Raw genomic sequence first — 26021 nt, 5'->3', positions numbered from 1 at the left:
CACAGTAAACAGCTGATGAACATTGCCTTTGAGAAACAAAAGGTGGCAGGTATCAAGGTACATACAAGGTTGATTTTTTAAGGCTACTTTGAGCTTAAAAACAACAACAAGAACACAATAGTGTCAATTAAGTCAATATTGCTGCTTTTCAGCGAATCATTTAAGGATGGGCATTAATCAGGCAATCACAGTTACCTGAGAGGATGAGCCTGTAGCTCACTGTTTTCTGAACACACCGCAGAAATGCTCTGCTGCAAGATCTGCTTGGGGAATTACAGTAATAGAGCCTCATGGGCAGGAGCGCAGCTCTTGTTATTCAGAAGTCAGAATGAAATTTAAAGAAGTCACAAGCAATAAAAGCTGTTCAACTTAGAAAGCTGAATCATTTTCTAACATCCTGACATCAATCTTTGCAGGGAAATGAAACTACCTAAACAGACGCCAAGATGCTTAATCTGACTGCACTCCAAGCAGATCGCTCTGTATGTGGGCACACACATGCAAGTGCTATCTTGGATGAACAACTCTGTGAGCATTCTGTTTTCCCAGAGTTGAGGATGTGACAGATTTGATTTACCCATATGGAGATTTCAAGGATTACAGTAGGGGAGGGAAAGAACTCAGAGCCCAGGAGTGAGTGACGAAGATGAGTATTACCAGCAAACTCATGGCACTCCACCCTGTGATTAGAATTGATCTTGCCAACAGGTACCACCTGTGCATCTAAGCAGATGGGAAACAAGAGATCCTTGAGGTAATGCCACACTTCAAAACCCTCAACTACCACTTCTCTTCAAAGCTACATAGCTTAATTCTCTGTCATCTTGTCAATATAGATGCCCCACGTGCTCTTCATGTGAACCATCTCATGTTCACACAAACAACAACAAAATGAAACTCTGTGCCAGGGCAAGGTAATGTGTGTACAATATTAAGGGGAAAAGGATTGTGGGAACAGAAACATCTCCCAGTAAGAAGTACTAGAAATACTGGAGTTGAAAGTTATTCAACTGTTACATAGTTGAAAAATGCTAAAACATGACATGAAAAGATCAGAGGTGGAAAGCACAGTGTAACAACACAGCTCTGGAATAAGGTTCCTCTTCTAACAGTGGAAAATAATCTGTGGTTCTTACATACATTAGAAACTTTGGGACTTGTTTTCATTTTATCCATGCAGTTTTGGGAGTTATTCTAGAGCCAGTGTGGCAAGTTGTCCTCAAGAGCTTCTCCAGAATCAAAGGTAAGGGAAGAATGAAACATGTTATCACGGGTCTCTGCACCAGTGGCAAAATCAGCACTTTGGAAGAATCTGCTATCACCCCTCTTTATATGACTCTCAGGAAGGCACCACTTGGCTTTCCTGATGTATTTTAAAATCCAATTTAAAAAGAGTAAATTTCAAGAAGAAGGTTTCCTTGGGGCTCCATATTCTATCTGTAGCAGTTGAAAATCATCCAATCCACTGAAAGAAGTTGATATTTCAATCTGCTTATTGTTTATAGTTCGTTCTGCCTCCACAGAGCACTTGTTAATCAGTTATTTGAATTCTAGCAAAAATTGAGAGTGTCTCAGCTTATATTCTAAATGCTACGCATTTTGCCATATGAGACATACTTTAGAAATGCATTTTAGAGACAAGCTATGTGGAAGTAAGCTGTAAACTTACTTGAGGAGCAAAATTTTCACCCTCCCCCTCCCACCCCAGAATATCAGCAATGAAACTGCAAAGAATTTCATCTTTACTAGACAAAGGGACACAAATGGCTTATTGCAGATTTATTTATTATTACATTTTGTTCCTAAAACTATCATTCAGCCAGAAAGGATATTCTAGTAAGCAGTTTTATGGTCTCAGTTAGCTGTCAGTATTTACAAAACTGCAGCCCAAAACTGAAGGTAGGTTATCATTTCAAAACATCTCCTAACAGGACTGAGCAAAAATCCTAGGTCTCTTTTTTAGAAAAGAGTCTCATTACAATTAATGAAAAAATGTAGAGTTTGACGAGAGAAGGATCTTTTTGGGCTTGCCCTGAATACCTTAAATCTAAATTGTTCTCTATTTACACAGTACAGTTTAAGATGGGAGCTGTGATGGTATATTTAATTTCTAGTACAAAAGTGGTACACAGCCTGTAACCAAGCAAGAAGAGGATGCTGAGTTTACTGACATTTGCCACACTGCTGCTATTAACAGCAATACTGGAAAATGAAAAAAAAAAAACATATCAAAGAGCTCCAGTTTTAAATTATTAGCCAAGATAATGGCAATAGTTTTCAAGACCCTAAATTTCAACATGCAGCTTTTTCAAAGTCAGCTTTATCAGACAGATGTGCCCTAGCTGACTTAGAGCAGGTACGCAGGTATTTCACTAGTGATACTCAGTGAAAGAGAGGTTATGAGTTAACTTTAAAATACTTCTAGTTTTGTTTGATTTTTGCCAGTGTTCATCACAAAGCACTAATGCAATATTGCTGAGCAACAGTACAGTCTATGATAACAGTAAATGATGCAGGTAAAATTCATTAGAATGGAAACAGAACTTGGAAAGAAAAGGAGCAGAACACTGAAATATACAGTTAAGATACCTATAACATTAGCTAAATATAAAAACACTTGATGGAATTGTGCATGTGCCAGTAAAAGATATCTCTGATTATGTTAATCAAGAGAAACTGAGATATTTTCTTGAAGCACTAAAAAAAGTGATTAATATGAATAATTAAACACAGAATCTAAATAATCCTCTGAAAGCAGTCCCTTTCATAATATAATTAATAGCCTCAGTGGAGAAAAAGTAACATCTACATTACTGAAAAAAAGTCCCGGGACATATAGTTCTGAGACAATCATGGATTTCTTCCATGAAATTCTATGAAATTCTGGAAAAAATAATTCTGTTATCATAGAGAGATATTGGGTACAGCTAAGTCTGTACCATCTGCAAAGCTTTACACAGTCAGGCACAACTGAGTATCAACAATTGAAACTTTGGAGATCACAAACATTTATATTATAGAAGTAGCTACAGCATTTTTTGCAAACATTCAGATTTTGAAAATTCACAACAAATTTATCTACAATCTATTATCCATCTCTACAGTACATGTCACTTTGTTATCCCTCTTTGTTGCTTGACAGCTCCTCTCAGAAAAGCTGCAGCATTTTAAAGGATAGGAAGATCATATTCCTTGATCCATTTAAAAAAGTCAGACTTCATTGGTTAGACTTAGAGCAACATGACAATCAATAATGAACGCAGAACAAGCTTCTTAATTTCTGTGGCCAGAAAAGGTGGAAAAGCTTCAAGTGACTCAGAGTGGAATCCTTCATAATAGAAATGTGAAGCAAGCTTGAATCAGGACTTCCCTCTCCTTTTAATGCAAGAAAACTTACTTAATGGGAAATATGGTTCTATGATTCTTTTTTTTTTTTTTTTTTCTTTCCTTAATGTCAAATGAATGCTGTATTTTAATCACTTGGCTTCAATTATATACAATGTTTTTTATTCTACTTAAACAACTGATATATTTCAGTGGTAAAGTCTATGTATTTTTATTATCGCACACTATTTCTAATACTGTATTTTAGTGACACAGTTATAAAAATAACCATGCAATGAAATTTCACTTTAATGCTGTAAATGTTAGAGCGTTTCTTTATTGTTAGGAGTTTGCTCATGTCAGGTTTGCATGAAAACTAACTCCTGCACTGAATATTTTGAGCTCATTTAAAGCTCTTGAGCTAGAGATAGAATAACACGCAGGTGCCCGTTCTCCAAATTTCACTGAAGATTAACCTAATATACAATATGGTGACCTAACAGTTCTTCATTTGAAAGAAATCTGAAAAGTAATCTCTGATATAGCCGAAGAGTGAGAATAACCCAGTGGGATTTCCACCTCTTCATTTCCTAATGAGTTTTTTGATAATGAGAGGTGACTTTGCCAGTCACTGTGGGCTCTATTATGGCTAATTTACTCCACTTCACTCTCCTTGTTAATTATTAGCACTAGCCTTTTTATCCTCATGAGGCCACATTCCAGTTTTTCCCTTTTTAGATTTTTTCTAAATCTATCTTTATGAAGGTGATAGTTTCCAGGAAAAGGTTTTCACTTAGAGTACAGCCAGAATTATTTATTTCACTTTGAAAGACTGTAAAATTGATTATATAAGCATGGGGAGCTATTTCTAGTGGCTTTAATGTACTTGCAAGGTGAAAAGGCTGTTAATTAAAGAATAAGCACTGTGGTTATGTTTCACTTGGGAATCAGTTCTTGGTAGAATGGTCAGTTGCCACTTGCTGACATACCCACTGATTAAAAGGTGACTAATTTCCACGGTTGCTTTCCAATAGTTACATGGAAAAAAAAAGAGAGTCTAATTTTCCAGATGGTTTCCACTCACCAGAAACTGTCATTTACTATATCTATTACCTCTAGGGAATTACTGAAATTGGTATACAGGTGTGACATTTTAGATAGCAATCGTTTCAGCTAAGGTTTTAAAATCTTGCTAATAATTGCTTTGACATGAAAAAATATTTACTTGATTTTCTATAAAATGTCTTCCCCAAGGCTGACTGAATCATTTAGCATTATTATCTGTGTAATCTTTTAAGGAAAGAAAAATCAGTAGAAAAATCTCAATTGCTCAGATCCAGAATGCTATCTCAAACCCATGGATTAAGAAACTATAAGAAGTCAGAAACTATTAAGAAACGAATAAACTATTAGACCTCACAACATCTAGTTTTTCTTCGGACTTTGTACTCCAGGAGAATCTAGAACCTTTCAGTTGAAACCAGTTTATTAGCCAGAAACTAGGAATGACTGGAATAGCATCCAATACCAACACCTATGAAGCTAAATGAAGATGCTGAAAACACTGGAAGAGACATTATGCCAACAGAGGAGAGATGAATTTGCAGCTTTGTAGGCCCTTAGTTTGAGGGAATCTTTGAGTACAGGACATATCTTTCTCTTTGATGTAGTTCACCTTATGAGTTTCAACTTCAGAACTTGGTAATAGTCCAGAAATGGTTGCTTGTGCTTACTAGTTCCTAATGGCTCTTTCCCCATTAATGCACTTCTTTTTTTTTTTTCCCCTAAATGTCTAATTCCCACTGTACCCTGGGTAAAGGCTTCAGATATTGAATGAGGATTTTAGATCTTATGCAGAGAATCAGACAACCATGTAAACTAATGTGTGCCTGACCCTTTTATGAAAATTGAATTGATTCCTGCACACTCCTGAGCAGCTTTCTAAATCAAGCATAAATTGGCCATTAGCAGAGAAATTTTGCATAGTTTGTCCAAAAAAAGTACCCAGATCAACAATTCCCAAGAATCTGTAATTTTCTTTCACTAGGACAATGTGCCAAAAAAGGAAATAATCTGGAATATGGCATGACACGTTATGATCTGCCAGAGTAAGGAGAGGTATTTCATGACAACATACATCTAAGACTGGATGCTAAAGTTCTCTTACTCTGCCCAGACCACATCCAATGTGTTGCAGTAACAGTGACCCTCAACAATCCAGTCTGATGTTCAGCTTTAGTTCAGTAGCCCTGCCCGTTTCCCTTCATGAAAGCAGTCATCTACTGTTACAGTGAACCTTTGCTACTTGTTCCATTTCATGGTATGTTGCTGGGGCCAACAGGGACTAAACTGAGGTGACCTAGATATTTCAGTGAAGACTTGGCAGCTAAGGGTAACAATATACAACAATAAACAACAAAGATTGAAACCTGTCACCTTGGAGAAAAGCTCCTGAATGCTATTTTCCTTCTGTCACGCTGTTTCCATAGGTGGAGCTAAAATTATTGAAAGCTATGGAACTTCTACAGAGTGAAATAGATTTGCCAGGGAAAGTTAAAATTGATTGCTTGTATTTACAATAATAAAAGATTCAAAATTCAGAATAACTTCAATAATTGAATTTCTATTTGTATCTCCAAAACAGTAAAGAAAACCCAACAGGTAATTTTGTCATTTTTAAACAATACACATTGAATGTGAATACACATATAGATGAACACAAATATATATTATTTGTATGTATATAAATACATATATAAAATATATTTTTTCTTTATGGCACCCTAAAATGTTAGGACTTTTTTTCTGTAAAATAAAGTGCAATTTGATGTTTCTAAAATAGTATCTATTCAATTTTCTTGGGTTTCATTGATCATTTCCTTAATTCTGCTACTAAAATTACTTGCACACAAAACATTCCTAAGCTTTTACAAAAACAAAGATTTGCTCTTTGAAGGCAAATTAAAGCAAGGTAAGAAGTCTTGATCACCAGCTTAAATCATGACACAACAATGAACAAAGTGAAAATAACACTGTCCTCCTGTGTATATCTAACCCCATTTGTGATATGCCTACAAAAGTTTTACAACATAGAAACTGGTCTGAAAGTAGTTTTTATGAAAGCTTAGAAGGAAGAATTAAATACATATTACGCTGCTTGTACATCATTGATTTAAAACCAAGCAATTGGTTGTGATGAATAACCCAGAATAAATGGTGCAAATAGGAAGAAAATGCACACAATAAGCAAAAACCTGAAGATCTTACTATCATTTCTGAGGGAGTTATTCAGCAGCTGGAAAAGTGGGAAGCTGTCCCAGGAGTCCTGTGGCTGTGCTTCAAGTGCCGAATCCATATCAACAGAATAAAGAGACAAAAACTTCTCTGCATGTTCAGCCAATAATTCTGGCCACCAAGAGAATGCCTGCAAATGCGACAAAATACAATTACAAGTCGTAAAGCAAAAAGATGTACTGTATAATACATTTGGATATTTCACTTCACCTCTGTCTTATTCAGAAGGGATAAAATGGCCTTGTGAAAAATGTGAAAATATTTTGGAAGTCTTTGCATCAATAATATAAGAAAGCAAATAGATTATGCTGGGAAAGACAACAGAGTCAGAATGAGATTAGAAAACAAAGAATCAAAAGCAACCTTTCCTACTACAAGACTTGCCAAGAACTCCATTGGAAAAGGACTATAAATCCTGCAACTCCTTTTGCCAAGAGAAAGAAAAGAACAAAGGACTATATGTTATCAGATTGGTTTATTTTTCAAATAATTTCTCTATGTACATTTTGCTCTTATTTGCTCATCAGAAGGGATGGACTGAACATGAAACATTATTCCTCAAAGTCTAGGAGTTTTTTAATAAACAGAATATTTTTAAATTCCTATTTTTGTCTTAAATATATCAGCTTCTCCTGAGGAAAGCATGCTGTTTCCCTTCATCAAATGTTTCTCCTGAATTTCACAAATGTTTCTATTAACTTTCAGCAACTTCAGAACTTGTTAGAAAATTGATAAAAATGAAGATTCTTAGGTAAGGTTAGCTTACAGATGAAACTTGTGAAAAGTAGTGTGTCATCAAGTAAAGCCAGCTTTACATTAAAAGCCGCCTGATATGTAACTCTTGTAACTTATAACTGTCATTTAAATCTAGGGTTTGAAACTGAATCAAAGGAATCCATATGTTAAAGATGAAGTAAGCTTATGAAATGGGATGAATACCACACACTGCTGAGAGTGTTTTGTTCAGAGAAAACACAGTGATCAGAAATGCCTACACATGCTAGATAAGAAAGTGTCTTTCAAACTAACGTTCCTATCATGATGAATATTTTTGAGTTATCCATCTGGGATGTGCGTAGCTTAAGCTACACAAGTGCTGAGTTGCCACAGCATCTAATAATTTCACAGAAATCATCGCTTGTATTTCTGAAATGCACATCCCAGACATGCAGAATGATCTGCTCAGTCCGGAAGGGGATCAAATAAGAGACAACCTCTACAGGTATGTTCTTGCCTCTTCAACTCTCTGATGGATTCCGACTTTTTTGATATGGGGTGGATAACTGCAGCTTAAATGCGGAAAAGATGAAGTGGCAAATGGTTTTAAAAAAATGCTCAGCAGGCTGGAAGTATTACTGAAGGACACTTGGTGTGCTGCAGTGTCAGGACTTAAGGACACTGGCATCACAGTGAAAAGAGCAGACGAGGCTTCAAAAATTTTGGCAAGAGCTTGAAGTGGGGTTTTTTCTTCAAACTGGAGGAAGTTTCTCATTAGTAAATCCTGTTTAAGTGGAAGCATTATTATTACTCTAGAAAATAAGCAAACGCAAAGAAATAAGGATAGAAGAAAAGTTACACATAGCCTTTATTAGGTGTCCCTTTTAGGCAAACAAAATTCCTTCTCAAAAATATTGTCAGAAAATCAAAGCAAAAAAAGAAAACCCCAAACCTGAGCAAAACAACACATTCTTTTTCCATCTTCCTCCTCTTCGCAAATGACGCCTTGAATCAAAACAGAAATTATTCTGACCCTCTCAAGAACTACTCATCACCATGTAGGCAGCAAGTAAGAAGAACAGAATAACAAAAACCACAGCTAAGATTGTTCTTCAGTCACTATGGATAATATGAAAAGGCTAAAGACAATTAGCCATTGGTGACACTCATTCTATACAGCAATAGCACTGACATCATTAGAGGAAGACCAAAGAGCTGAGATTACAGAATGACACGCAAGTGTAGCAACAAAACACCAGAAATCATCAGATCAATTCATGCTATACATTCAACGCACAGTTCCATGCTCTAAATGGTGAAAAATAATGAATCATTGAGTCACGTACCTCTCTTCCCTTTGGAAATCCCAGAAATTTGGAAGTGTTGTGAATAAAAAAAAATCTAGTATTACAAAATGTGATAAACTTCTAGAGAGTTTGAGAATTTTAGAGATTTCTGATCCTTTTCATCCACTGCACTGAACAATTACTTAACATTACAATGTGAAGTCACCGTACCTAACCTTCTGTTTTGAGTGGGGAATGTATGATTTTTGTGATCTTTTTCTCATACATATTTTAAAACTGAAATTCTTCATGTTCTATAAATTCCAGTAAAATTGAACATATGTCACATGAATCAGGGAAGGGGGATATAATCTCAAAATTCCCTTTATTTCTCTCAAACTGATTCAGATTGAAAACTTCTTCTGAACTGATTTTTCTGAAGGTACATGCAATTTATATTTGCCCTTCCAGAAAATACATCCCTGAATGCAAGTTACTAATGTGAACAGTGATTTTTGAACAGAGATGTTTAATCATACTTGTATCATTTGATTTGTTTCCTTTGTGCTCTTTTCCATAGAATTATAACATTCTTACATTAATGTAGAATTTGTCTCAAAAGACAAAGTCAACAATATATATATATTTATTAAGTAATCATTACAGAGTAGCACAGTGGCAACAGTAGTGTAGAATGGGATCTCCAGGGAATTAATTTCAAATCATTGAAACAGCTGTTTCTTCATTGTAAGATAAAATATCTCTAACAAGTTCACACATGACAGATGTAGGCTAAAAACTAGATTTGGTAGTGTGATATAAAACCAGATGTTTTGAATGATCATATTTTTAACTATATATACTAAATCATGTTTATCTTTTTGTGCATTTTCCTCAAAAATATTTATTGATTTTCTGAGAACATTTTAGAAACAATTTCCTGAACCTTAGAAAACTATTCATTATGTGTTAATAATATATACAATTATAGGTACCTGGTCAAGTTTATTTTTGTAGTACCTTGATATAAAAGGTGCTGTAATTCTAAATTTTCTAAATATTATGGTTTTTTTATCAAAAAGGAAAAGACTTGATAGTAAGAAACACAAAATTATTCAGTTTTTTTTTCTACTTAAAAATGCCATTTTGAAAAGGGCAAGTTTAAAAGCAGTACTATTCTAATCAACAGAAAAGCAACGGGAATGTGATAATTATACCCACCATAATTTTAATGTTGAAATCAAAACCTAAACAGCACGATGGATTCATGCTACCTTCAGCTACATTTTCTTCCTATTTTGAGTGACAGGTGAAAAGTTGGAAGGAACAACTGCATAAGGCTATGAATGTTTTCCATACCATTTCACAACCTCCAGCACAAAGATGTTTTCTGTATTTTATGCTCTTTACTTTTTGTTTCTATACCTACAGTTCATTCAAGCGATTCAAGTAGAGTTGTATTTCACTTCACTTTTCATAAGCTTCAAGTCCCTTATTTCTCTGTAAATGTGAACTGCCTTAAACATATGTCAGAGAGTAAAGCTAAAATGTTTCTTGACAGAATTGCTTCACATCAGGGCAGAAAAAATGTAGGAACAAACCATTCTCTACAGTTACAGCCTCACCTCTGAATGATGTTCTTCATTTTGCTGCAGTACTTCGATACAGAGCTCTGCAAGGTGAAGAACCTCTTCCAGTTTTCTAGCAGGTGTTGCTTGGCTCATGGCCTCTACATGAATACAAAAAAGCAAACTGATATTGCTTTAGTTTGAAATAAATACGTTTCTCTATAGTAAGGGAAAATGTTGTCTGAATGGAAGTTACAATTTTCTGAAGTATAAGCAATTTCACATGTTGAGAATGATCATTTAACATATGTAAAAGCTACTGAATGCCCAAATCACTTGAAAGAGAAAACATTTATTTCACAAAAGAATCAGTGATCATTATAAACATTATCTAATTTGATATGTGAGAACTAACAGGTGTACCAATGTATTAGTTGCACAACTTCTGCAACAAACAAGTTCTAATTCTCTTCAAGGCCATAGACAGAAAGACAGCAGGCACTCAAGACCTTTTCTGTTATTGTACTGTTGGTACAATACATTCTCACCAGATGACTCATTATAGTCCTCAGTATTCATGCATTTTGCAGCAGTCAAAATTTTCGAATATGTTTTATCTAAGACTCTACATTTGAGGCATATTTAAAAATAAGCAAAGTGCAAAACAATGACTATATAAATAACTATTATTGAAATCATTTCTCTAACTTACTACGTGCTGTTCACTTACAGAATTTAATCTATTCAGTATCATAATAAAAAATAGCACAATAAAATAAAGACGTTATAACAGAATTGACATAAGCCTACTAAAAACATATTCATAACAGAAAATAAAGACAAATGGAAAAGTTACAAATGACATTAGGAGCATTCACTCTACACAGCAGATTTCAAAAAGAAAGCAAACAACAAAGCTAAAACAAATGTAACTAAAAATCTTATAAAGCAATTTAAGTCAGTTCACTTTAAAATTAAAAAGTCACAGGACTACATTACAGGCATAGCCATGAGAGACAAGTGAAAAAGAACTGAATCTTCTACAAGCATAGCTTAATTATTGACAGTAATTGTTCCAGGTACACATTTTTTATCCCTTGAAAGAATTTCAGTATTATGTACATGAGGTTGTTCACAAACTTCCTGTCCCAGACCATAAGCCATAAAATGGCAATGATGACACACAATATAGTAGGAGTAATGAAAGACACACAGTTACATGCAAACATTTCTCCTGGTATTTTTTTCCTTCCCGCTTTATGCATCCATAATGACCTAGAACATTATCAGATTAATTAAAAAACTTACACTATCCCCTAGCTGTCAGTAAGAATCAAACTGTATGCACTAAGCATATTTATACACTTTCTGGCAAGTCAAAACAACTTTTCAGACATCCGAAAGGCAGGCGACCTTGTCCAATTCTTCAAGGCTAACACACTGATGCACAGTATCTTCATGAGATGGAGCTTTAATGTAAATCCAGAAACACTGGATTAGAATCTCCAGCAAACATACACTTAAAGGTGACTATAACAGCAAATTATCCTAATGCCAACAACAAACTGAACAGTTTAGTTACTGAAGTATCTAAAAACAAACTTCAAAGCTCACTGAAATACTCCATAAAAGCAGACCTATTCATATAGTAAGATTTCCAAACCCATAATCTAACTAAAGAGTTATAAATGTGGACTAAGCACAAGGCACATACCAGGACACAAAACTACATTCACTGTGTCAACATCAAGGTCATTAATATTGCATTGAATTCACAAATTTGATACTCTAGAACAGTTTAGATGAATATAACCTTCAGTGAGTTCAGAAAGGATTGCTTCAGCCATTACCAGGTTACAACATACAGACCACTACTGGATTCAGTCTTAAACTTGTTTATGTGTTTCATGTAAGACAGAAACTGCTGTTTATAGTGGTCACTGTTTTCCTCTCCTTGCAAACATGGCAAAAACGATTCATATGGCTGATACATCGGTATCTGTACCATTGATGTTAATGAGTTTTAGGAAGAAACCACTGATAATAATACAGAGTGGCAAATCTGATTTCAGTATAAACAACTCATTTTTTTAAGGATCAGCCTGTCATAGATCTTACCACTAAGTAAGCAAAATAATTGCTTTTATAATTGTATCAATTTGTAATGACATTAAGCAAGCTTTACATTATTAAAAAAACTATATCCTAAAAAGGCTTTCTCTAAATTAGAAAATAATTCTAATAATTATATCAAATCTGATTTTCCATTGTTGTTTTGGAGTAGGCTTACTTGTTACACCTGGCATAAGCTCAATATAACCTAGAACTGATTACTGAACAGACATCATTATCATCAGAGATAGCTGGAAAGATCAGAGATTTACTAGCTAATGTTAAGATTATCCTGAACTATCCCTATGATAAGATCATGAGGAAAGAAATATGGTCTCACTGAAGTATTAATGTCATTGAGCAAGCACTGGGGAAATACAAAAATCATCTGAGCCGAAATTACGAATTTCAATTAGAAATGGCATTGAAAGGAGAAGTGGGAATGGCAACTTTTTGGTTTGTTGGTTCCTTGTTTTGTTTTACATGCATAAGAAGTCTAACTGAATGACAGAAGAGAGAGGGGATCAGGAATGCTCCCACACGAGCATCGGATTGATAAACACTGTGAAAGGAGAAGACCTATTTATGGTCGAAGACGATGTTGGCATAAAAATAAATCAGTCATCACGAGTTAATCAAGCCAGAAATTGCAAGGATTTATTATGGGACTAATGTCAGGAGTAATTTTTCAATAGGATCAGTGTGTAGAGAAGAGGTCAAGGAAACCTCAGTTTCCTTCTCAGGTATACATAACAAATTTCTAAATGATGTTGCATGGCAGGAATGCCCAAGAATGTGGGAGAAATTAAGCTCCCTGAATTATAAGTCTCACATTTGCATGAAATTCTCAGTGTATTTTTGAAACTATCTTCTACTTGCTAAAAACATGCAAATTACTCTTGATGCTTTATACAGCTTTCAGTATTTTTAAAAATAATTATATTTCAATCATCAAATTTAGTTAGGAATGCTGTAGATAATTGCCTTCATTCTGTATCCTTGGAAAAATCTCTCTTATTTTTTTGTTTACTATTTCACATAGTAAATTGATATAGGCAATCTCGCTTGCATTGTATTTACTTCTCCACATTCCAGTTGGGCTTCATCTAAAGCTTTTTTTTCCATCTGTTACAAAGTTACAAAGTACACCAGTCAGTCTTTTTCTCTAACTAATGACTTCTGTCTTTCCAAAATCTAGCGAGTATGGGTTGACAGACAAAATTATCATCATTTGCACGGGTGTATAAGCAAGTGGCTGTTAACGCATTTTGAAGAAAAAGTATGAAATATTAACTTTTTTTTTATATTAAATACTGTGCTTGTCTTTATAAGTGTTAAAAAAAAAAAGTATAAGAGGAATGGAAATCAGTTGTGTCAGTTTTCATTATATTTATAATGTCTTTCTCTCCACAATTACTAAGGGTTGCTGAGATGTGTTTACACTGCTCAGACTAACAAGTTGCTGCAGGAGTCAAGACAGTAAATATGCTGCTTGACATCTTTTAGAAAATAAACAGAAAAAGCCATCCATCATCTGTTTTCAGCTTCACATTCTGTCAAAATGAAAGAGCAAGACAGGGTCTGCAAATAATGGATGCTTTCTCAAGTACACCCTATCAGTGAGTCACACATGTACCAAGAAGATATTGTTAAACGAGCTAAGTTAACTGACTAAAAACTATTGAAATGAAAAGGTGAGTGCTTTATGGATGGATGGAGATCAAGGCAAGAAGGGACTGTCAGATCTTCTGCTTGGAGCTCCTGTTTTATACAGGTCAAAGAACTTCTCCCAGTACCTCCTTTACTGGACCCAAAACCATCAGCTTGTCTAACACCTAACTTATACTTGCTTTCCAGAAAAGACTGTATCTTTGCAGACAAATGTGAAACTCATTTCTTTGCTTGTTCTCCAACCCCTGCACATAACCACCATCACTATTAAATGCATGTGTTCAATTTCTCATGAGCATTTTTCTGGCCTTTGGCCCTTTGGTCTTCTATGCTTTACTCTACCAAGTGAAGGGATACTTCCCTTCCTGTTTGTTTTTTCTTCTGTGAAGGCATTCTGTGCTCTGAAATAAGTCAATTTTCTTTAAGGATCGAAACTGACAAGACTCCTTCAACTATACCCTTTCATCAGCCTTAAAAATATTTTTATCTCTGTGTTATAACAGATTGTACAGTGCTGACTAGAGGATGACTCAAATACTGAACTCGGCCAGATGTCCTCACAACCTCACACATGCTGCCCTGTTCTGCCACATCTAGATACTGGGATGTCCTGAAAACCTGCTTGTCTGCTTTTACCCAAATCCACTGCAGAGTGAATGTTTACCAGAAACAATATTCGGTATGTCACGCATTCCTCTATAGGCTAGGGTTTAAGCTTACCATAAGCTTACCAAACAGCAACATTTTGCTGTCATTAATTTCCACAGGACTTTTGCGTCATCTGTACAAACTTAAGCAAAGATTTTACATCTCTCCCCAACCAAGGATGAAAATATGAAATATCCAGAGTAACTAACTTCCTAGAACTCTGATGATATGGCAGTAACGTCTACTTTCTGAGGTCTCTCAATTAACCTCTTCTTAATGCCTACTTAAGCGAATTTGGTGAGTGCTATTACTTTTGTAAATGACTGTTAGAAGTTAGTAAATTTTATGCCTTATAAAACTTCATCCATTCCAAGTGTTCTTCCTTAGCTGTTGAGCCAAGAGCCATGACAAATAATGTCTGAACAACTGAGCTGTACCAGCAGAACCGCTATGACACTGATCATCAGGATGGGAGCCAACTCTGTGTCAGTAGGGCGAGCTAATTCAGACTTTTCAATACTGCTTGTAACAAAAACAGTACAAATGTCAATAAACTGGAGCTAATATATGCTTCTAGACCTGAGCTGACTCCAGAGTTAATCTGCAACTGGGATAATCCATCTACAGATAATTTCAATGTGACCATGATGGATTTTCTTGCAAATTCTCACAAAATTAATTCTGCAGTGAAAAAGTAGAGCGGACATCTGGGAGGACAGGCTATATTCTTCTGATTAAAAAAAAAATAAATCTAGCCTTATACAAATAATGGAATTTAGCTTTAATTGTGAAGCTGAAACTAGTTTTTCCATATCTGAGAATTAAATAGGATTTTAACTTCTTGAGACAAAACAGTTTTAAAAAAATAATTAATACTACCCGTGGCGTGTACAGAAAGATTATGAGATTTAAAGAAAGTTAGAATTTACATCTCCTACTTTATAACCTATTATTTTATAAAGTGGATGACGTTGCAGTGTTTCTACCCTTTTTCAAATCTATTGTAGTATTCAATGGAATTGCTGTCATGGGATAATCGCACATTTATTTTCAGAAAAGGGAATCTATTGACTCATGTGAAGCTGGAAAAAACTGAAACATGAAATCTGAAGAGGTAAAAGCAAAATAAAAAATGCCAGGATGAAAAGAAATCTGATTTTTCAATTCATGATCTAACTTACGATGCTTTGTATTCTGGTTTTCGCAACATAGAAACTAGCACTTTCTTCCCATCCTTGCTTATAACTTGTAACTTTTCTATAAAGGCATAAAGAACTAATGTTCTCAGCACTTTTTGTTTTTGTTGTTTTCGTTGTTTTGTTGTGTGGCTTAAAACTTGGAGATAACAAACGTGAGAACTTAAGAGCTCCATGAATGAAGGGATCTGAATAGTTGACATCCCAGTAAGAGAAAGAACTGGTGATTGAAAATGCAGACCTAGATTTCATAAATATAATAAATTTTAGAGTCTAAACTTTATAAAGTTAGTGAAAGATGTCAATAGCAAATCTAATGCCTGCAGGTAAAGAGGCAGGAAAAGTGATGCTGTCAGTTAACTTTGAAACAAATTTTGACAAAATTAGTACTTGAGGACATAGAATAAAGTGTAACAAATTTGCAAATGTAGTTTGTGCTAGATTCAAGCAGAGGCTATGCCTGATAGGATATTTTCTTAGAAAATAACTTCAGTAGATCTCATCTATTCTGACTTTACTAAAGCATTTGATACTGTGCCTCATGGGAAAACTATCAGTTAAGCTGAAGAAAATGAGGATTAAAAAAGAAACTGTGCTACACAAAGAAGATACCTAAAGAGAAAGGCTATGGTTAACGTTGAGAAGGAGAAAAGAAAGGTTTCAAGAATTCCTTGAGTATCCATTGTGGGGCTGAGCTTCTTTAATATTTCACCAATGACTTGAGAATAAATACTATAGTGCTCTGATAACAGTGTTGTAAAACACCGGCAATAAAGAGCAGTGTCATAAATACGGTAATAGAAGAACTGGAGACCAACTTTAAGGGGAAGAGCAATGGACTTAACATAAACAGCAATAAACATTTGCTATAATTCAGCAGTTGGAAATGATTAAAGACCATAAAGACTTGGTTGTATCAATTTTTCACTGAACAACAGAGTGCCATAAGCATGATGTGGATGGGAAAAGACCAGTCAAACCTACTACATTACTGGTTATATTGGGCTTTAATGGCAAGGCGTTGGTAGCAGGGGCTGCGGGGTGGCCTGTGAGCAGAGCCCCGCAGTGCCCTGTGTCAGAGCAGAGCTGCTCCAGCAGGGCCCTGCCACGGCCAGAAAACAACAGCAGCACAGCTGGGAGAAACGGGGGAGAAATGAGAGAGCAGCGGCCCTGCAGGCACCGAGCTCAGGGCAGGAGGAGGGCAGGAGGTGCTGCAGCAGCTCCACGTAGCCCAGGACAGGCCCATGAAGGAGCAAGCTGTGGGCACCGCACCGAGCATTACAGACTGGGAAGCAGTACTACTACTGTGCAGGTATTTCATGGAGATGATACAGTCATCAATGTTCAAGAAGATTCAAACATCAATAGAGAAAGTTTTTCAAGATGGTAATGAAAAACAAGAGACTAAACTTCTCAGACAAGGTAAGGAAAATTTACTAAAAATAGGTTTTGTAAGTATAAAAAATATTTAAAATACACCATAGGGCAAGGCGGGATTGAAGATGCAAATGCCAAAGCTATCTAAAATAAAGGAGGGAGGTACTGTGCTGACAAATAGGAAATGACATGACTGTAAGGTGATTCGTAGCCTATAGAGCAAGCAGGACTTGAAATGGTCTTCCCGTACTTGAAGCAGGAAGCAGAAAATGGGAAGAATGATGGCACAGAGAAAGAACAGCTCATGCAGCTGTTAAGCCAGGATTTGGGTATGCTGATGAAGGAGGTATCAAGACATTAACTGCAGGTTCCTTTCAAGACCTCTGTTCCAAAACTGAAATCACGGATTGATTTAAGAGGATACAGGGATGTATCCTGTTTCTGCTTAGTTGTACAACAGAGACCAAGAAGGTGCTGTGCTGCTGTGCAAGTCACTCATTTTTGTTTATTCAGTGAAATGAACATGCATGGAGAGCTTTAATCAAGTCCTCTCCAGGTACAACGACTCTCTCCACTTGCCTTCTCTTTTTCAATAGAGATTCAAACATTTCAATAATGTTTGTAGTGTTCTTCTTTTTAAGTCAGAAAGATCCTCCTAAGCTCTGAGGGCATCTACATATGAGTTTCAAAAGGAAGGGTAGTATGTAGTGAGTATGTTAATGAATTACGTCCTTTGAAGAAAAAACTACTGTTGCGTTGCTCCTGACCCTCTACTGTATGCAGTTAACAGTTATTCAGCTTTTGGTGGAGAAAGCAATACTGAGATGACAACTGTAATTTGTCTTTGAGCAATTGTGCGCTACATAGTAAATATCTGCACTGATTTTAATAAAATTTATTCTCATTCTTGTTATTCTCATTCTTGTTATTCTCATTCTTGTTCTCATCTGTTAATGATGACAGGTGACCTGTTTGCTTCACAGCCATTTGCCACATTCATCCTTAACCAAGGCCATTTTTTACTCTACAGAAATGTAATGCTCTGTACTGAAAAATTTGTTTACACGTGAGATTTTCTCACTTGGCTTTGGAAATAACAGCAGCACTCATGGAGTCCATTTCTCCTCATTCATTCAGATTTCTAATAAGTGTTAATGGGGAAAAATTGTTTCTGAGGAGGAATAAATACAGTACTTCATTACCATGTTTTTTAAATGGATTTACATACGTTACCATTTCTTTATAAGTTTCCCTTTATGAAGGTGAGAAAACAGCTGAAGGATGCATGCAAATTTCTCTAAGCTATTCATTGGAAGCTCTACAGAACTCATCTGAAAAATGCATTTTGGCTCTGGCCTCAGAATCCAGAAGGCCAAGTTATGCTCAGCATTATTTATTGGGAGTGTTAAGTACTGAGTAAAACTGGGAAACCTGTCATACACAAAATGATTCGGAAGCACTTTCAGATAGCAAAGTCACAAAGACAGCAAGTTCTGAAATGAAAATGGTTCATACTTAAAAAGAGATTTTAATATATTGATGCCTTGATCATCATCTTCACAAATCATAAGCCCTTGCTGCAAACTACAGGAGCGTTATATGAGAGTTCTTAGGCATAGTTCATAATGACAATAGTAGGCTTGCTGCTGTTCTCCTCGTAATGGCAATTATACTGACTGAACAGATTTGTTACTCCATGAGAATTTTGTCAGTTCATGTCATGAGAAATGACATGCTGAACCTTGCATAATTTTCACTGCAAATGTAACTTTTTTTGAAAAATGCTGTTCTACAATGTGGCAGTGCTAAATAAAATGTCATTCTGGCTGCAAACAAATCCTGTCAACTCAAGTGCTGCTTATACCACTGCATCTGCCATTAAGAAAGTAACCACTGACTTCTGGGAAAGCATTCAGAGTCATCTTCAATTGAGACTGTGAAAATGAGAGCGCTTGGTGAACACACCTGGGAATCTGGCAACTACACTGCTCAGAAAGGATTCTCTCAACAAGAACAACTTGCATGTTCACCTCTGTACTACCTAACCAAGGATACTCCTACAATTCAAGATTCTCTGCATAGTGTTCAGTGTATAAGTTAAATTGTAATTAATAATTGTTAATAAATAGTTTTTCCTTATTTTCCACAACAATGCAATACGTGGTGCTAGGGCTAAGCATGCTGTCTATCAAGTTCATGTTGAAATCTGCAGTTTAGCTAGCATCACCAATAGGAGCAGGATTTCACTCTGTTAGCCAGCCTAAAATATGAATGATACCTAAGACTGAACTTTTACATCACAGAAATGGGTTCAAAGTGACATTAAATTATTGTACAACAGTCTATTTTGTCAATAAAATTCATTTTCTAAGTTGACTCAGATTTTCAAATAAACTTCTAGTCAGAAGAAGTATTTAATTAAGCAATTAAATTACAAATACAACCTATAGACCTCTAGTTTCACCTAACACAGTGAATTTCCATTACTTATTGTATGCCATAGGCTTCCCTTTCATTCTGTAACACTGTCATTTGCCAGGTCACTTAAGGGACAGCTTTCCTATCCTAGAATCTCAAGAAGACAGCAATAGTTCCTCTCAAATCATGCTTAAAGCTAATGTAAAATGACTGATGACAGGTACTTTCTTTTTTTTTTTCTTTCTCTTCTGTGCCTCTAACTTTATGTCATCTGTACTTAATAGTCCATGATTCTGACACAACAAGCTTGAGAAAAAATAAGAATAGCAAGGGTGAGGGAAACAAAGATTTGTGCTTGAGGTGATGCATGTTATATAAAAGTGTACAACTGAGATTTTGGAGCACAAATGTCATACCAGACAAACTCCAAATTGAGTTTCCTCTTTTCACAGATTCAACACTTCCTACATTTCTCATTTGAAGAGACATTTTATTCAACAGCTGCATGAGTTGAAGTAGTAAGTGGAATATTTGTACTATCTAGTTTTAGTTGTCTTACCTAGCAGAGAACCTCTCTTAAGGTATATTTGTTTTTGATAGTATGAAACCCATCTTTTCACAGAGACATTCCTGAAGAAGCCTCCAAGTGCTCAGGAACACCTGCTTAAAGGTCCTTTCCCTGTTGGTCAGGGGGGATCAGAGGATCACCTGGTTGTGTACTCATTCTAACAGGCAGTGGCAGAAATGCCTGTATCACTACATTGTCTTTTTCCTTTTTTAACAACTCTGATTGGAACACTTCTGTTTCCATGGTATTTAAACCTTTTAAATGAAAATCAGTGGAAGTGTTAGGAATCATGAGAATTTTCAGACTCTTCAGTTATATATTCACTGGACTTCTAAGCTGCACTTCACAGAATCACAGAATGGCCAGGGTTCGAAGGGACCTCAAGGATCATGAATCTCCAGCCCCCCTGCCACATGCAGGGCCACCAACCTCCACATTTAATACTAGACCAGGCTGCCCAGGGCCCCATCCAATCTGGCCTTGAACATCTCCAGGGACAGGGCATCCACAACCTCTCTGGGCAAACTGTTCCAGCACCTCACCACTCTCTCTGTAAAGGACTTCCCCCTGACATCCAACCTAAATCTCCCCTCCCTCAACTTAAAACCTGTTGTTATCAACCCTTTCAAGGAGTTCACTCCCCTGCTGTTTGTAGGCTCCCTTTAGGTATTGAAAGGCTGCAATGAGGTCACCTCACAGCCTTCTTTTCTCCAGGCTGAAGAAGCCCAGCTCCCTCAGCCTGTCCTCATAGGGAAGGTGCTCCAGTCCCCTGACTATCTTTATGGACTTCCTCTGGACTCTCTCCAACAGCTCCCTGTCTTTCTTGTACTGGGGGCTCCAGATCTCGATGCAGTGCTCCAGATGGAGCAGAGTAGAGGGGGACAATCACCCCCCTGTCGCTGCTGGCCACCCCTCTTCTGATGGAGCCCAGGATACCATTTGCCTTCTGAGCTGCAAGGGCACACTGCTGGCTCATGTTAAGCTTTTCATCAATCAAAACCTCCAGGTCCTTCTCTGCAGGGCTGCTCTTAAGGACTGTTCCTTCCAGTCTGTATGGATGCCTGGGATTCCTCCAGCCCAAGTGCAAAACTCTGCACTTTGCTGTGTTGAACCTCATTAGGTTCACCCAGGCCCACCATTTCAGCCTGCTGAGGTCCCTCTGAATGGCATCTTTTTCTTCCACCACTCAGCTTGGTGTCGTCAGCAAACTTGCTGAGGGTGCACTTGATTCCGTCATCGATGTCACTGATAAAGATGTTACAGAGCACCGGTCCCAAGACAGACCCCTGGGTCGCCGCTCATTACCGGCCTCCACCTAGACATAGAGCCATTGATGACCACCCTCTGTCTGCAGTCTTTCAACCAGTTTCTTATCCATCGAGTGTCCACCCATCAAATCCACATCCCACCAATTTGGAGATAAGGATGTGGTGGGGGGGGCCATGTCAGAGGCCTTGCTCAAGTCCAGGTAAATGACATCGGTCACCTTCCCTTTATCCACCAATGCCGTCACTCCATCACAGAAGGCCATCAGATTGGTCAAGCATGACCTTCCCCCGGTGAAGCCGTGCTGGCTGTCTCGGATCACACGTTCATTCCTCATGTGATCAAGCATGTCATCCAGGATGATCTGTTCCATGAATGAATACTAACTTTTAAAAATGTAATCTTTATAATTTGATAATGTTTTCTGCTTGATTACTGGCCATGGAAGCTGTTCCTCTTACAGAGAATGGAGAACTAAGAAATGGACTGCCTTTCTCCCTTCAGGTCCGTCACTGTCAAGGAGCTCTGTTTTCAACTATCTTTTGAACAACTTTAAAGTCACCAGTGTGTCTTTCTAGACACAAAATGATTTTACGCTGGGAACGCTACCAACTCAATGCCCCTTCCCATAGCCATGGTTGGAAACCAAAAAGCACTATCACCAGGCTTTAAAAAAGGTAAAGCAGAAGTGTGCATAGCTATTATTTCCATTCTGTTCTATTCTAAATTCTATAAATATTTGCAATCCCTCATACTTCCATGCAGCCACTAGGACTTTATCACACACCTGAATAGTCATTTCTACACAGTCTTTATGGAGACAATATTTCAACCATGCCCTTTTTGATCTTTTTGTAACTCTTTGAATAAAAACACTCAAAAAACTCTCTGCATTACTAGAAACAATATCAGACTCATGGAATCAGAAACACAAAGAACAAACATGCTCTCAAACCTCACCTGTAACTAGAAAAATAAACATACCACTAAACAGAATCATATCAGCATGATGTAAAACAAGCTTTGTCAGATGAGTTCTCATATAAAGTCCTTCATTATGAATTTAAGAGCCAAACTTGTCAGCATCTCTTAGTTACATCTTTCACAGAAACTAAATTTTTCAACATTCCAAAAGATAGAGGTTAATAAAATCACCTAAATTACTAATAAATACGCATGCCATACTTAAATAACAGTGTAAATGATGAACACATGGACACTACACCAAGACTAATTTTAAGGCTTGTACATGCTCTGGTCAATATCTTGGTATTGTTGAAATCAGCAGAATGAAAAAACAACACATGCAACAGACTAAATCACATGCAGACATGCACACAAATAGTAATCACCTGAGTCTTTTTCTGCTGTTGCTAAATATAAAACAAACAAATTAAAAACAAACAAACAAAAAAAAGAAGAAAACCAAAAAAGAAGAAAGAAACATCATTGCAGAAATAAAACTGTTTTAATTTCATGACAATAGAATAGATACCAAATAAGGAATTAAAAAGAATTTTGAGTACAGCAGTGACACTCCTGACTGTGGCAGAGATGCTCATACAATGCATTGTCTTCTCTCTTTTTTAGCTCTTAAAATGCAATCTGAGGAGTAAGCAATTAATGCAAATGCAAACATGAATTACTTCTAAGAGAAGAACATTTCAGTGCCTGAGGTGCAGCAATTCTCCCATAGGCCTGAATGACAGAATGAAAACTATTGCATTTATGCTGGTAAAAATGTAAGATGTTTATTATAAATTCAGTATAGGAAAAGATAAATACAGGCCCCATTGCTACTGAAGACAAAGGTGTTTATTTTTCTCATGTTATGGTGTTAGAGCCCTTTACTTTCTACTCTATTTTATTTTCAGAAAAAGTACTTTACACTTTTTTCCTTGATGTACTACACTGCTGTATGCAATTATCAATTGTATTTTGGGATAACATGAGTGTAAATATACTTAACAGAAACCTAGTTTTGTCAAAAAGAAATAAGCAAGTTAAAATACGCTATGGAATGGACTTCAGTGTTATCTGCCACTCCAGATTAGTGCAGTATTAACAATATGTATATTTAAAGGGGCAGAATTTGCTACTTACACGGAAACTGGTAGCATTCTCCAGGATCTAGTTAAAAATCCTGACAAAAGATGTATTCATTTCATGGTTAAAAAAAAAACTTTCCCAATCCAGTTTAGTGTCAGAGAGTTAAGATATATTTTGCAAACTTTTGTCATCTTATATAATGTTTCCATTTCCTTACCAATTATTTTAACAGGTTTACTAAGAGACAAATACTGAGCACCAGAAAATCCATTTTAAATATGGAAAGACAAAAATAAGGGAAATCATACTTTTGCTTTTTCATCTTCCGGAATAGATTTAATATTCAGCCTCCTTTCTTTAACACAACGTGGTATCATAATTAATTATGATGAACTGGTTTCATGTTGTTACTCCCATGATCTAATACTGGTTGCTATAGTGATGAGATAGGTTTTTTTGTTTATCATGTGTGAGATTGGTTAACTCATGTTTTTCAGAGAATTTAAACAGAAATGGAAAACGGAAAAAAAAAGTTGACTTTAGAGTATTGCAGAAGATATGAGGCTTCATTTTGCTATTATGATAACTCTATTTATTCTAGTGTATTTCTAGAAATACATGCTATGAGAAAAACTTACTATTCATAACAAACAGATTTTTTTAGTAAAATCTATCTTTCATTTATTTTCCTATTAATTGACAGTGCCTCCAAAGAAACAGTTAGATAGATGCAAACACGTTGTTTTCTACTCCTGAATATATTTGCACAGACGTAACTTTCTGTGCTTTATGGAGCAGATCTTAACTAAGCATTTCACTACTGTGACTTCCTTTTTGTTCTCCATAAGGTTTACATACTTACGTACAGTATTTAAATGATTCTGTGCACCCTAGCCAATTTGTTGAGAAAAATCTTAATTTAATTTCACCGCAATGTGTTCCAGAATACATGGAAATTCCAGAAAATAAACTACTGATGTAGTTCATTCAATAAATCAGGATGTATTTAAGATTTTAAATATCAGATTATTATCATACATCTGACAACACAATGACATAAATAAATAACACTTATCTGTCAGCCTTATAAATACATCAGAAAGACATCTATATCCAGAGTTTTCAAGTTTCAATGTACTGTTACTGTTGATAAGGAAAGAATTTCCTGTCAGTAGTTTAATTGCTAGAAAAAGGGAAATAAAAAATAATCCATAAACAACCTTTTAGATTTATGGAAAACTCAAAAGTGAGAACAAAGGGCAACTTAAATTAAGAAGTCCTGGTCTTCCATTCAAACAGGGTCCCAGGAGGCATATTAAAGCAATGAATAGGAAAAAGCTCCGTAGTTCACCAGCTGAGATTTTAATGAGACATTTCCCCTTGCTGTGGAAAGGGTTTGTTCAGGAAAGGGAAAAGGCTGCTCACAGAATATTCAGTTAATAGGCATTGTTGGCTTTTACAGCCACTTTGGCAATTGATTGCTGTACTAACCTTCTATTTTGGCATATTCTGTAAGTCGAGTGTAATTGATCAAGGCAGCCTTCTCCAGACATTTTCTGACCACTTTCTTCACCTCTTCTGCTGGTATGGGAGTGGCAATGTCTTTCATTAAAACCTGTGCCAGAGACAATTATAGACAATTATACCACTTGGTTACACTCATTACTCAAAACCCATGGGAAAAGGATAAAAGTATTGTAATGTTACTTCAGAGCTGATAACTGTTGAAGGCATTAATCAAAAAGGAACTATTTCAGCTGGTGGAACTGAGTATTTGCTTTTGAAGATTTCTCTTCAATCCTGTTTGACTGCCTGTATTGTATTTATATGCTATACAAGACTACCTCCACTGTTTGGCATCTTGAAGCATGTCAGTCAGCGATCCTTTGGATGACACCATGAACAGTGCAATGAGAGTGTTCCCCGGACGGTTTGGATCCTGGTATCCACTAAACATGTGAATGTGGAAATTGCTTGGTTCTCACTTATGGAAAAATTTCCATCATTGCAAATCCACTGATTTTTTAACTGTGTAAAGGAGAAAATGTGAATACTGTCAGAAGTATTCCCTGTTTCAGTATCCCTGACCTCGGTGCCAGGGAAGGTTATGGAGCAGATCGTCTTGAGGGAGATCATGCGGCATGTGCGGGATAACCGGGGGATCAGGCCCAGCCAGCATGGGTTCATGAAGGGCAGGTCCTGTTTGACCAACCTGATCTCCTTCTATGATCTAGTGACCCATCTGGTGGATGAGGGAAAGGCTGTTGATGTGGTCTACCTAGACTTCAGCAAAGCCTTTGACACTGCCTCCCACAGCATTCTCCTGCAGAAGCTGGCAGCCAGAGGCTTGGATGGATACACTCTTGGCTGGGTAAGGAGCTGGCTGGAGGGCCGGGCACAGAGAGTGGTGGTGAATGGAGCCAAATCCAGCTGGCGACAGGTCGTGAGTGGTGCTCCCCAGGGGTCAGTGCTGGGGCCTGTCCTCTTCAATATCTTTATTGATGACCTCGATGAGGGCATCGAGTGC

At 36.6% G+C, this 26021-nt stretch overlaps 1 protein-coding gene across 9 annotated transcripts in view; it reads right to left on the bottom strand.

Annotated features, from left to right (window-relative positions):
• Positions 1 to 26021, bottom strand: part of CADPS2 (calcium dependent secretion activator 2) — a 302854-nt gene that overhangs the window by 56348 nt on the left and 220485 nt on the right. For all 9 annotated transcript variants that reach the window (XM_042815716.1, XM_042815717.1, XM_042815718.1 and 6 more), the window contains exons 16-18: positions 24986 to 25109; positions 10247 to 10350; positions 6592 to 6748 (exon numbers count right to left, since the gene is read on the bottom strand). In XM_042815716.1, the coding sequence (XP_042671650.1) occupies positions 6592 to 6748; positions 10247 to 10350; positions 24986 to 25109 (385 nt within the window). The remainder of the gene's footprint in view (positions 1 to 6591; positions 6749 to 10246; positions 10351 to 24985; positions 25110 to 26021) is intronic.

The sequence above is a fragment of the Centrocercus urophasianus genome, unplaced genomic scaffold (assembly GCF_019232065.1).
Source record: "Centrocercus urophasianus isolate 14NV4802_14NV808 unplaced genomic scaffold, USGS_Curo_1.0 seq_15, whole genome shotgun sequence".
Classification (NCBI taxonomy): domain Eukaryota; kingdom Metazoa; phylum Chordata; class Aves; order Galliformes; family Phasianidae; genus Centrocercus; species Centrocercus urophasianus.
Note: the sequence above shows the minus strand (reverse complement) of the source record. Positions and strands in the feature narration are given on the sequence as shown.